We start from the raw sequence: 14348 nt of genomic DNA on the forward strand, positions 1-14348 counted from the left end.
TATTTTAGCTTTATTATATTTTGTGCTTATAAAAATAACTGAAAATTAATGTATAAAATACCTTGCTTTGTAAACAGTTCCATCAGCATCTTTACCATTGACATTTATTTACCATGCCAAAAGTGTGTGTTTGTGTTTTTAGGAATAAAACATAACATTAACTGCTCTCTGTTTTCAGCTTAGTGAATGTATAGAAGGAGTAAAGGTAGAGCATAACCCTGATCTGTCCGTTACTGTCAACACCAAAAAATCTCACCAGACATGGACCTTTGCTCTCACTTGTAAGGTATGAATTTTGTGATAGTTGAAGAATATATATGTCTTTCAATTTTCGTAAAGGTTTTTTTGGACCTTTAAACCTGTGTGTTGAAAGAGCATTGAAAATGTTTTATTCTAAGTGCATTTTTATGTAGGTTCTATATTGTGATAAGTATATTGCTGTATTTTGATCATGAAGGGTACAGGTTTTTCTTAGATTTTGAGATAAAAGCTTTGTAGATGTTTAGATACTTGCTTATTTATTTATTTGGTGAAGAGGTCTTCGACATGTTGTCTTCCAAACTTAAAACATAGGATGGGGTTCACGGCTTGTAGTTAACTATTTAAAAATTGAATTGTTTAATCTGGTGGTTCTAAGATATTCAAACAATGAGTTTGTTTTTAATTTTGATTTAATGAAATCACAAATTCTGTAATAACGGGTTTTTAATATGAGACATTTTCTGCAGTGCTTCCCAGCCTGAATTATAATGTTCAAAGTTTAAGAATGAAGCAAAGTAAAATATTTCTGTGAATATATGCAGTGGAAAAGTTTTGTGTACTTTTTGGTGATGTTTCTTCCACTGTACCATCTGCATCTTGGGATGAAAAATCTGGGAACGTTTAGCTTCGGCCTTGAACCCAATCCAGTGTCTTCAGAGGTCACTGCTCTCCTATGAAGACTTCCTCCTTGAGGCTAGATAAAACTTTTTTAGGCCAAGGGTATGGAAAGTTGGAGGTGATGGTGATACAGGGTGAAAGCTTTTGCCACAGTGAAAGATTAATGTATCACAGAAAGAGCAGGGAGGCTAGTAATGTAGCGTAAATGTATCATTTTTGAAAATGTCAGCCTTATTGAGATATAATTGACATCATAAATATATCATTTTAACAACTGATTTTTTTTTAACCCTTCTGATTTTTTTTTCTTAAATGGCTTACGAGTACAACTTGTATTTTTAACGTAGTGTCTTAGAAGCATGGGAAAGTAAAAGTCCCTTATGGAAATATTTTCATTGAAGAGCCCAATTACAACTGGATTTTTCACCCCCTTGTACTCAACAAATTATTTTAACTTCCTTGTAGCCTGCAAGAATGCTGTATCGTGTAGCATTGCTTTATGACGCTCATCGTCCTCATTTTAGTATCATTGCAATATCTGCCGGAGATAGTACTACCCAGGTATCACAAGAAGTCCCAGAAAACTGTCAAGAATGGATAGGAGGAAAGATGGCCCAAAATGGATTAGATCATTACGTGTATAAAGTCGGGATAGCATTTAACACAGAAATATTTGGAACTTTTCGCCAAACCATAGTTTTCGACTTTGGATTGGAACCAGTACTCATGCAAAGAGTAATGATTGATGCAGCTTCTACAGAAGGTAAAATTTAGACTTTTTTCCCCTGATAACGATGTATTAAAAGGCACTATAACAGCAACATTAAAAGATATGTATTGGCCCCTAAATATACCATGGACAGGGAGGGAATAGTAAAGAAAAAGATCCCAAGTTTATTGACTCACTTACTGTGTAATGGGATTCGAATGGTTTGCATTATGCCCTGGTCACTTCATACAGTCATCAGGCAAAGCTTGCTTTGAGGTTCCCCAGACTTGTATAAGTAGATGATCAGGTCTCTTTTGGTCTACCAACTTCATTTGATGATTTTAGCACAGTAAAACCTTTCAGTATTAGTTTGGGTAGAATATCATTTCGGTGGTAATTGTGAATACACCTACAGTGTCTATTTCCATGTTCAACTGATGGTCCAATTAACTTTGCTGATATTAGTACATTATCTCTGAATGGAAAGTCCTAAAAATAAGCTTTCACAACTTGATTTTACTAGTATAAAGGAGACCAAAGTGCCTTTAATAGGATCTGCTTCATGTTCTTGGGAAGAGGTCCCTGTTTTTAACACGCAGGCACCTGCAGAAGATGGTGAATTACTTTGTAAATTGTCATGTTACTGCCTAAACCTAAATTTTATGCCAAGATCCAACTGGATAAGGGAAGGGCACGTTAGCCTACCTTTCTTTGGCTCTTGGTTGGATTTATAGGTGCTTTATTTTATTTCATGAGCACTAAATATTTATTTAACATATAGCAGAGCTGTGTGAAACTTGCTATATTATATTGGCTGTAACTAAGCATATTGTGGAGGATGTTTTTCATTATGTCCACAGTGTCCCATTTATGAGAACCTAGAAGTTTTTTTCATGAGTAACTGCTAGGACTTTATTTTTTGGGCATAACGAGCAGGTGAAACTGGTTCTGTCCCCTTTACCTTTAGCTGTGAGGAGGGTTAAAGCAACATTTGTGCCAAAATGGAACAAGTAGGTGTTACCTTCTTGTATATGTGCTAATATTATTACCCATCCTTCATTTTACCCATACTTTTCATTTACTTTGATCCCTTTCACCTGTTTTTATTCTGTTGTGTTCTGCTTTTGTCATCTTTTTACTACTCTTTGGAATAAAAATATGTTAATTCCCATAGCCAAACAGATAACAGTAGTTGATGAAATAAAAATACTTGATTTATATTTACTAATAAAGCAGTTAGTTGGCATATTTTTTCTGTAAAAGGCCAGATAGTAAATATTTTAGGTGTTACAGGGCAGATGATCTCTATTCCAATTACTCAGCTCTGCATTATAGTGAGAAAGCTGCCATAGACAGTATGTAAATGGATGGGTGTGACTGTGTTCCAATAAAACTTTATTTTCAAAAACAACGCAGGCTGGATTTCTCTTGAATGCAGTGGTTTGTTTACTCTTACGCCATTACGTTGCTTTTAGAGACTAGAACTTGAGAACTACTAGATTGCACCCTTTTTAAATCATAAGGAGATTTAAAATCATAGAGATACTGACATGCATCTCCTACTCTCAAATATAATTCTAAAAGGATGTTCTTGGCTTACATATGGGTTGTACTTTAAAAGTTTGCTTTTAGACTGTGGCTTTTAACTCATGACTCATTTCCCATAAAAATAAGTTTGTAAGTGTTGTCAAAAATCTGTACTAGTTAATAAAAGCCTATTTAATTAATAATATAAAGTGTTAAATATCTGCAATAAAAAGAGAAAACGATACTGTTAAAACATGATAAGGGAAGTGGTGATGAAGAGGATTTCAGGGCACCCTCATGGGTTTGAGAGATTGAGGGTGCTTTGGCTACTTTTGCCCCAGCTATGTGCTACTTTTCTAGTTGGAGAAACAGAGCAGTGGACAGACTTCAGAGTTAAATAGAATTGGATTCAAATCCTGATTTTCTACTTAATTCCTGTATGACCCTGGGCAGAGAACTTAACATCTCTGAGCTTCATGTGGAAACATCTGGTAAATGGGGCTAGTAATATCTGTCATAGAGGATTATCGTGAGAACTAGAACTAAACCTTGCACAATATCTGGCACATAGTAGGCATTTAGTAGTAGCTGCTGATGTTATCATTAGCCGTCATTAGGATAATTTCTGATTTGCAAACAGAAAGAAAAAAGGAAGAGAGAAGCGTTTTTTGTTTTGTTTTGTTTTTGTGTTTTTGTTTTTTTTAGTGAGGACCAAGACTAGGGTGCAGCCAAGGGACTGAAAAGCAGAGATGAGGACCCAAGTTATTGAGGCCACAGCACTTAGAGATCTTGGCAAGAGAAGTTGTCCCAAGATGAATGATGTTTTGAGACTGGTAACTGGAAGAAATAAAGAGCCTCATTTCTGATGTTTCTGATATATCAGTTTGAAAATATAGTAAAATTTATATTTGATTCAGATATGGTAGCGGGAATTAATACAGACAGGGATGTTCTCCCATCTGGGACCAATACTATATACCCTCCCCCCTTTCTGTAATACTATATCCTTTTTCTTAGTGACCTTTTTGCAGTTTGATATCTTTGCCTATTTTCCTTTAAACAAGGTCTTACTTCTAAGTTGTTATGTTATGGAAAATAATTGAATAAAATCAGGCATTTTCTTGAACTAATTTGCAAACATTAAAACAATTTCACATAGTGAAATTTGTTTTTCAAGGACATAGGAAAAACAAATATTACAAGAGAACAATATAAAATCTTCAAAATGTATTTTCTGATAAGATATTTTGAACATTATAAAGAGAAAAACTTAAATCTAGGTTTAGGCAAGCTAGATGACATTAGATTGGCTTTTTTTTGTCATTACTTAAATTAGCTGACCTGTTGTGCTCATTTTTAGTTCTGTCTTTGATATTTTTACTACTCTTACAATTGATGTCGTTTCTTTTCATTGTTTTTTCCTTGTTGGTGAGGTTCAGGTACAGAAAAAGGCACTATATGAACTAAAGAAAAATTTTTTTGGATTAAAGATGTGCTTCTCACAAATTTGTGGCAAAGGACATTTACAAAAGAAGGAAGTTAGTGAGTTTTCCCCTTGCTTAGAACACAAACTGCGTTATACACTTTATACCTCAGTTTGAGTAATAAAAAATTTTTGCTTGACAAAACTGATCTGGAATTCTGCTTTGAATATCTGGAAGCTATATGTTGGAAATTAGTTCTTATATTTAAATTTGAAAACGATATTTATTACACATTACTTTTAGTCTAGCAATGTATGTTAAAATTAACATTAAAAGTTAGTACGTCTTAAAAATTATCTCTGGCTGTCAAAGTTGTTGGTAAATTAAGGACATGTTTATATATATAAATATATAATGTTTACTATTATGGGGTCAGAAAATTAATAGAAAAATTGATTTAAAAAATAGGGGCTTCCCTGGCAGTCCAGTGGTTAAGACTCCACGCTTCCAGTGCAGGGGGCGCGGGTTCGATCCCTGGTCGGGGAACTAAGATCCCATATGCTGCGTGGCGTGGCCAAAAAGAAAAAAACAGAACAAACAAACAAAAAATAGTATATTTGTCAATAAAAGATAAATGTAACTGAGTAGAAGCATGTAAAAAGTGTGAGGTACTCCTATGTTGTTACTCCGCTGTTTTAACTTTTTATTAGCCTCATTAAGAGAACAGACAACATGGATAAGCTAAGAGATGTTCATCTTAACGTCTGAGTAGCTCTTTTAGTGAAAGGAACGATGTTGAAATGGATAGCTGAAGTCGTAGTTTGGGTTTCCTTTGGGATTTTGTTTTACTGTTGATTTGGGCTGTGAAGATTTGTAAAGCCACAGACCAAAATGTTTCCTAAGGAAGAGTGTTGTATCCAATTTTGGAATTAGGAATCATTTCATCTCATTCTCTTTAAGTCCTAGATAAATATACCTGTTTTTAATAAACCCTACATTTGACATGCATTTACTGCATGCCTCTTGTGTGTCAGCCTTTGTGCTGGGTATGTAGGACACTGCATGTTTTTCTCCTAACTTCTTATCCACGGTCCAGGGTTTGTTAAGGATAATTTTCAAGTCTGCTGTACTACATACTTCAAGATAAAACAAGCCAACCCTTTGGATGCTTTATTAGAATAGTAACTATGCGGCTGAAATGAGAGCATTTGCTATTCACAGTAGTCAGAAGGGTGAGGGAAGTTGGGAAGCGAATCTTGTGTCAGACTAGTTATTCCAACCTTGAATTCTATTTTTGATAGTAACAGTTCTTCCCATATGTTATCTTCAAGAAATTAGGTATGTTCTAATTATGTTCAACTTTTTTTTATGAATTTCTCTTAAAATACATGTGTAGCTTCTGCCTATCATATCTCAGGGTAACAAATTCCGTAGGTTTATAATTTGTCAGGGTTTCAGATTTATTATTATAGGAGTTGGTTAATAAGTCAGTGTTAAACTCTCCCTAAGTGATTTTATGCATATTGATTCTAACCTGTTCACTTTTCATCTTCCCAGAATGTTTTTTTAATTTTATTTTAGCCTAGTTTAGACTGAGGAAGAGTGCTTTCTTACCACGGATGGACTGGCTCAGGCTGCCCTGAGCACTGTTCACGTCTGGGTTGCATGTTAGCTGGTGCATGTGCTGCATGGGGTGGGGGGGGTGAGATGAGCCCCAGGACTAGCGTGTCCAGTGTTCCCCTGGGGGAGCCTCAGCTTCCTCCTTTGTTTAAAGAGGAGCTCTTGAGACCTAATGACCTTTAAGCACTCTAAGTAGGTGGGTAATTGAGCAGGTTTAATGAGAAGCTTTTTACAGCTGAGAGGATTGGAGGCAGAAGTTTGTCTCCAGTTGAACATGAGCAGGGAAAGAGAAGTGGCTTTTGCAGAAGGTACCCTCAGTAGTCACTGGCCCCAGGCCATCTTGGACGCCTGAATGAATGGCCAAGGTCAGTGGGTTGTAGACGTTTTGATGCCGGCACACATGGATTTTCCCAAGATTCTTCTCTCTGCTCCCCTAGCTCTCCCCTCTCCTATATTGTATTTATAGTTATTAAAAAGATGGAATAAAATTTAACATTGTTTCGGAATTGTTTTGAAATTGTTGTGCTACCTGCTAAAGACATTCATGTTAAGAATTTCATAAAATCAGGGTGGGAATCATGGTACTAAATAGGTAAAATGAGAAAAACAAATACTATTTCTCATGCCACTTTCCCCAAAAAGCCTGAGTACTTTTAGCCCAGAGTAGAATGATTTTCTGTAAAATTTGCTTTGTATATTAAATAGGTGATACAAAAAGCTTTTTTAAAGGAAAGCTGTACCATTTTAAGTTTGTTATTATCCCAGTTACTTAAATGGCAGTTAGGAATAGCTAGTGACCTTTTAAAGAATGTGAATATAATATTGATGTAGGTATAGTCTGAATCAGTTTCTTATTTAAAATAAAATTATGAAATATAATTTCCCTATGCCCAAAGAATAGACATCCTTTTATTACATATTAAATAAATTCTTCAATAATGCACAGAGTTTAGTGTGTTTTTTTTAAAGAGCTGGTTATTTGGTCTCTGTACCATTAGTGTTTCTCCTTTTGACTTTTGAATTAAGGGAAGAAAATTATGTACATCCTTGCTATTTTGTTAATAGTATCTGATCTTTAGTGATGGTATAATCTGTTTTAGGAATGTTGGCGTTTGTATAATTTAAATATTTTTTATAGCTATGATCTAATAAAAGGATAGGAAGGGCCCAATTTTGGAGTGATTTAGGAAGAAAATGTGGTTAGTTTATGAAACGTCTCGTGAGGCTATTGCAAAAACAGACCATCATTATCTCATCCAGAGGATTTTAAAAATGCAAAATTTTAATAAGAAGACCATCTTTATATATTGATGGTTATAGTTGTGTTTATATTGCCATTTGATGAATAATAAAACTGGCATTTAAAAATGCCTTTTCAAGGAACAAAGATTAGAAATTAAGACTTTTACATTTTAATCTTTTACTAGGATAAACTATTTTCTAATATTGAGAAATTTCTCTTGGTGGATGAGTATACTTACATGTTTATAATTTATATATAACATTTAAATATAGCAAAATCTGTCACTAAGCAAGACAAGACAATTACACAATCTGCTCTCATTTCAAAGATAGCACAGGATAACTTGTCTTTGCACCTTGGAGACTGATCTCTGTTTAAACTTTTTATTATTTCTTCCTAAAATTTTAACTTGAGTTGTAAAACCATCTTTCCAATTAGGTTATATTAAAACTGGATCTTGGCCTAATGAGTTAGTTAAGCAACTTTTCTTCCCCCTTTTGGTCAAGTTTCATACTTATAGGTGTATGTGTGTCCCACCCAATAGGAAACTGAAATGCTCTGTGGATAGAGTGAGGCTACCCAGTGCTCGGGGTTTATGTTACGGTGTATGTCACCCGGTGCTGGTTTTCTGCTGCATTTTTTTCCCAGAGCTGTGAGAACTCGATCAGTCATTCATTTTGACATGGTGCCCTACTTACCGTGCAGTTTAACTGAGGCTAAACTGGATTTTTCTGAAATGGCATTTGAATAGTACATTTTATCACTTTTAATGTGGAATTTAATGTGGGAAAAAAACACGGAAGGTTTTTGTTTCTCTAATAGGAAGAGAAAAGTGATTATCACCTGATGAGATTTTGTCTTATGAGAAATTTACCATACTTTCTTCCTGCAGATCAGATTTCTCTTGACTAAAGAGTTAAGTTCTAAATGTTAATCTGTATTTTTAAAATGTTAATAACTATTTCTGGTATGTCCTAGCCTGAGGTACAAAAAAATATTTTTTACATGAATTCCTATTTATGTTATTTTGTTAACCTAGACAAAAAAATATTTCTGATATGGGGAAAACACTCTGTCAAATGGGGTTTTATATTGTTTCATTTTTAAGAACTTTAGCATACAAAATTCTCTTACCAAAATGCACAGTGTATTATTTGAGAATTTTAATGTTGTGTTCCTTTATAAATGTGTTTTTTGTTTCCATTTAGATCTTGAGTACCTGATGCATGCAAAACAACAGCTAGTAACCACGGCTAAGCGTTGGGATTCTTCTTCTAAGACTATTGTAGATTTTGAACCTAATGAAACTACTGATTTGGAGAAGAGCCTTCTTATCAGATACCAAATTCCTCTCTCTGCTGACCAGCTATTTACCCAGTCCGTTTTAGACAAATCATTGACCAAGACCAACTATCAGTCACGGCTGCATGACCTTCTTTATATTGAGGAGATAGCCCAGTATAAGGAAGTCAGCAAGTAAGTTACTTTAGAAACACTTTTCTTTTCTTTCTTTCTTTTTTAAAATCTCCCCTTTGGATAGTATTTTTCATGTTTAAAATACGGAGGGGGTGCCTAAGCGCAGCCCGGTAGTGAAATGGCTGTTATTCAGTAGCTGTCATCCAGTATTGGTATATGAGCTTAAGGGAAGAACTGTGCTCATCTTGGCATCCCTAGTGTATAGTGCCTTGCTCACCTCCACAAGCCTTGCTGCCGTGCGCTGGGAGTATAAACGCATGGTCCCTGCTCTTCCGGAGGTCTCTGTCAGTGGGAGAGCAAACACTCAATGATTATTTGTCCAATAAATGTACAAAAACTGAAGGAGGCCACATATTTTGAAAAGTAATCAATCATGAAAGTAGTATTGAGGGAATTCATACTGGTTTCTTACATTTCAATTGTAAGGATCGGACTCTACAGGAACACCTCAGAGATAGTGTGGGTTCGGTTCCAGACCACCACAATAAAGCAGATATTGCAGTAAAGCAAGTCACATGAATTTGTTGATTTCCCAGTACATATAAGAGTTAGGTTTACACTATTCTGTAGGCTATTAAGTGAAATAGCAGGATATCTAAAAAAAAAAAAAAAGGTACATACCTTAATTAAAAAATACTTTATTGCTAAAACATGCCAACCATCATCTGGCCTTCAGCAAGTCATAATCTTTTTGCTGGTGGAGGGTCTTGCCTCAGTGTTGCTGGCTGCTGACTGATCAGGGTGGTTCGTGGTTGCTGAAGGTTGGAGTGGCAGTCTTATTTTAATTTCTTAAAATTGCTGCATCGAATGACTCTTCATGAACAGTTTCTCTGTAGCAGCAACGCTGTTTGATAGCATTTTATCCAGTTAGAGCTTCTTCCAAATTGGAGTCAGTCCTCTCAGACCCTGCCGCTGCTTTATCAACTAAGTGTGTGTCATGTTCTAAATCCTTTGTTGTCATTTCAACAGTCCTCACAGCCTCTTCACCAGGAGTAGATTCCACCTCAAGAAACCACTCTCTTTGCTCATCCGTAAGAAGCAACTCCTCATCTGTTAACTTTTTATCACGAGATTGCAGTACTTCAGTCCCGTCTTCAGGCTCCACTTCTAATTCTCGTTCTCCTGCTGTTTCCACCACATCTGTAGTTTCTTCCTCCACTGAAGTCTTGAACCCCTCAAAGTCATCCATGAGGGTTGGAATCAGCTTCTTTTATTAAACTATGGTTAATGTTGATATTCTGCCCTCTTCCCATGAATTACAAATGTTTTTAATGGCGTCTAGAATGGCAGATCCTTTCTAGAAGGTGTTCAATTGACTTTGCCCAGATCCATCAGAGGAATCACTGTCTATAGCAGCCATAGCCTTATGAAATATATTTCTTAAATAATAAGACTTGTTAGTCGAAATTACTCCTTGATCCATGGGCTTTAGAATGGATGTTGTGTTATCAGGCATGAAAACAACATTAATCTTGTTGTTCCTCTCCACCAGAGCTCTTGGGTAACCAGGTGCATTGTCAGTGAGCAGTAATATTTTGAAAGGAATCTTTTTTCTGAGCAGTAGGTCTCAACAGGGGACTTAAAATATTCAGTGAACCACGTTGTAAACAGACGTGCTGTCATCCAGGCCTTGTGGTTCCATTTATAGGGCACAGGCGGAGTAGATTTAACATATTTCTTAAGGGCCCTAGGATTTTTGGAATCATAAGTGAACATTGGCTTCAACTTAAAGTCACCAGATGCATTAGCCCATAATGAGAGTCAGCCTGTCCTTTGAAGCTTTGAAGCCAGGCATTGACTTCTCCTCTCTAAAGTCCTAGGTAGAGTCTTCTTCCAACAGAAGGCTGTTTCATCTACATTGAGAATCTGCTGTTTAGTGTAGCCACCTTCATTAAGTATCTTAGCTAGGTCTTCTGGATAACTTGTTAAAGCTTTTTGCGTCAGCATTTGCTGCTTCACCTTGCACTTCTACTTACATTATGGGGATGGCTTCTTTTTTAAACCTCGCGAACCAACCTCTGCTAGCTTCAAGCTTTTCTTCTGCAGCTTCTTCACCTCTCTCAACCTTCATAGAATTAAAGAGAGTTGGGGCTTGTTCTGGATTAGGTTTTGGTTTAAGGGAATGTTGTGGCTGGTTTGATCTATCCAAACCACTAAAACTTTCTCCATATCAGCAATAAAGCTGTTTTTCTTTCTTACTATTTGTGTGTTCATTGAAGTACAACTTTTAATTTCCTTCAAGAACTTTTCCTTCACATTCACAACTCGGCTAACTGGTACAAGAGGCCTAGCTTTTGGCCTACCTCAGCTTTTGACATGCCTTCCTCGCTAAGCTTGATCATTTCTGGCTTTTGATTTAACGTGAGAGACATGTGACTCTTTCTTTCACTTGAACACTTAGAGGTCGTTATAGGGTTATTAATTGGCCTAATTTCATTACTGTTGTGTCTCAGGGAATAGGGGGCCTGAGGAGAGGGAGAGAGATGGGGGAACGGCCAGTTGGTGGAGCAATCAGAACACACACAGTTGTTTGCTGTCTTGCACGGTTGCGTTTTGTGGCATCGCAAAACAGTTAAAATAGTAACATAAAAGATCACCATAACACATATAATAGTAATGGAAAAGTTTGAAATATTGTGAGAACTACCAAAATGTGACACACAGACATGAAGTGAACAAATGTTGTTGGAAAAATGGCACCTACAGCCTTGCTTGACTTAGGGTTGCCATAAGCCTTCAATTCGTAAAAAACACAGTATCTGCAAAGGACAGTGAAGTGCGATAAAACAAGGTAGACCTGTACTTTTACACGGTCACCTTAGAATTCTCTTTTTGAAAATGGATTGAATGAAACCTCTCAAGATTAGAAAAAATGTATTTTGGCTTGAGGCTGAATTTGATAATCAGGTTTATCTTTTTTTTAATTTTTTAAAGAAAGATGATTTTTTTTCAAAACAGTCCAGATATTAAGAGTTCTTTTTATGTTAAGTTTTAGTATGAGATGTGTGGAGATGGTAGGAATAATACTGCATTTCATTTAAGTGTTAGAATATGCTTCTGAGTTCTTTCAAGATTTTTTTTCAACTTCTCTTGTCCTCAGCTACATGCTGTTGTGCATTCAATAATGATTCCACCTTGAAGTGAAATCGATTTCATTCTCAGATATACATTTCCAAAAGAAATTGGCTCTGGCTGAAGCCGTCATGTGCATGTGCATCAGAGTGTGTTGTGTGGCCTGCAGGACTGGGGCATTGTGGCCGCCCAGCAGTGAAGCTGGCAGGACAAGCCCGATGTGCAGGTGCTCATTTCATCGTTGCAGCGGCTGAGGCCTCTGTCGATTCAGCCTTGGTTCTGTGCCTCTGCCTCAGTAGACCCAGCTGTTTTTTGGCTTATTACCTTGGTTGACTTTTGTTGTCATTCATTTAGTCAGAAATTGCATGAAGGGAAACTCACTATATATAGCTTTGAAGTGTTTTTAAAGTTACACTCAAGAGGTATAACTATTTCTAACATCGATGGAGCCATATTTCTTTTAGCTAGAAGTATGGTTTTAAATCGGTTGAAAACTTTCATGGGCTACTATTCTGCCATTTCCAAAAATGTTAGGAATCCTGTAAGCTTTCAAGTTGATTTTAAAATGTGACATGGAACCATGGAAAGATGGTTTTTCTTCTTTTTAAGACATATCTTTGTTAATTATAGGATATATTTTGTATTTTAGGTATTTCTGAGTTATTAAATCTCAAAAATGCATATTGTTTTAATACTTAAGAAAGCTTACTAATGTCTTTTTAGTTTCAGCCTGTTAATCTTTTAGAAAAATTAAATATTAGTAGCTGTAACTTTGAGAAGGTCTCTAATGTCTGCATCTTGAACATATGGTGACTCTTCTGTGGGAAAAGCTGTATTTCTTAGTTCTAGTGTCTCTGCCTCAACAGTTTTGTTGCAAGGCACAACTCAATGTCATAAAAGAATTCTCTTATTGCTTTAAAACTGTGAGATTAATTTTTCATGCCTGCTAAATTGTGATCAAGTGTTTTGGGATGGTAGATTCTAAAATAGATGTAACAGTAAAACTTTAATATATTACCCAAGTTAGTTGAGAAAACATTATAGGATTACAAGAAATTGTTAGGGAATAATATGAAGTAGTTGAAATGGGAATATGGTGCCTGGAAAAAAAATCAGATTATGACAAACATGTAAAATTAATTCAATGAACAGAATTTATTGAGTATTCAAAGTGCTAGTTTCCAGGCTGGTCATTGCTGATTCTGAGGTAAACAAGTTACGTTTCCTCATTTCGCCAGAGCTTGAATGACATATCAAAGTCAGCTTTCTGGACCAGGTGGCATTTAAGCTGAATTTTGAAAAACAGGTAATTGTCAGGTGAAGAAATAGGACAAAGGTATTTAGTTTGAAGACACAGGATAGGAGAATAAGAGCATAGAGTTGTGGGGGAAGCTGCAAGTCGGTCATCGTAATTTTAATGGAAGGGGGGACGTGTGTGGTGGGGTGGTGAGATAGAAAGCTGTTTACACTTTACCCTCGGAGCCGCCTATCATCAGACTCGCATTTTACAGAGACCCTCTAGTGGTGGCTTGGAGAATAGATCTGAAGCAAGACATCATGGTAGGAGTTTGTTAAAGTAATTCAAGTTAGAAATGTTGAGATGCAGATAATTTAGGAAGAAGAGGAACTAACAGGGCTTGGTGGTTGTATGATGGGGAATGAAGGTTGGTGAGAGAGACAAGGTCAAGGATAACTTGGTTTCTGGCTGGGGCAACTAGGTGGATAGTGCCATTACCTGAGCTGTCTAATACACGGGAGGATTGGTTTGGGGTGGTACGTGGGGAAGTCAGATGGTGATTCTCTTTTGCTTTTACTGAGTTTGCAGAGCATGTAATCCAGTGTGCGTATTTGGCAGTTAGGTTTACAGCCCAGAGCCGAGAGATCTAGGAGAGGGCGTCCTCGTCTTGGGAGAGCCGACAGGGTAAGAAGAGGGCAGGTGGATGCTTAGAAGGTGGGTGGCGCTTGGATGGAAGACGGAGGAACAGCCAGAGAAGTAGGAAGAGAACCAGGAGAGTGTGACTGTGCAGAAGCCAGTGGAAGAGGGAGTTTAAAGGAAACGGAAAGTGGTTGCAAAGTAATAATAATTTTTAAAAAAGATCAGAAAGCTGGACATCAACTTTAGCAACAAAGAGGTCATTTGTGAATTGAGAATGGACTGTAAGGAATCCCTTTTCTCTGAGAAAGCTTTTAATGACCACACATCTCAGTTACGTGGATGGTAAAAGCAAAGTAGAAGTTGAAGTACATTTGAAAAAACATGAGAAACCCAGGGGTTCCTGTTCTTCTGCAAAGCATGTATTTTATTTTCTTTAAAAAGGAAGGTGAACGTAGACTATGTGTAAACTGGGGAGGGTCGCATACTTTTGTTTCAGTTTATGACTTATTTTTACATGAATCC

The 14348-nt window shown here is 36.5% G+C and overlaps 1 protein-coding gene across 11 annotated transcripts in view; it reads left to right on the forward strand.

Annotated features, from left to right (window-relative positions):
• Nucleotides 1–14348, forward strand: part of HELZ (helicase with zinc finger) — a 156601-nt gene that overhangs the window by 47513 nt on the left and 94740 nt on the right. For all 11 annotated transcript variants that reach the window (XM_082441863.1, XM_082441862.1, XM_082441865.1 and 8 more), the window contains 3 exons: nucleotides 179–286; nucleotides 1345–1642; nucleotides 8611–8878. In XM_082441863.1, coding sequence (XP_082297989.1) covers nucleotides 179–286; nucleotides 1345–1642; nucleotides 8611–8878 — 674 coding nt within the window. The remainder of the gene's footprint in view (nucleotides 1–178; nucleotides 287–1344; nucleotides 1643–8610; nucleotides 8879–14348) is intronic.

The sequence above is a fragment of the Balaenoptera physalus genome (assembly GCF_965194825.1).
Source record: "Balaenoptera physalus genome assembly, chromosome: 20".
Taxonomy (NCBI): domain Eukaryota; kingdom Metazoa; phylum Chordata; class Mammalia; order Artiodactyla; family Balaenopteridae; genus Balaenoptera; species Balaenoptera physalus.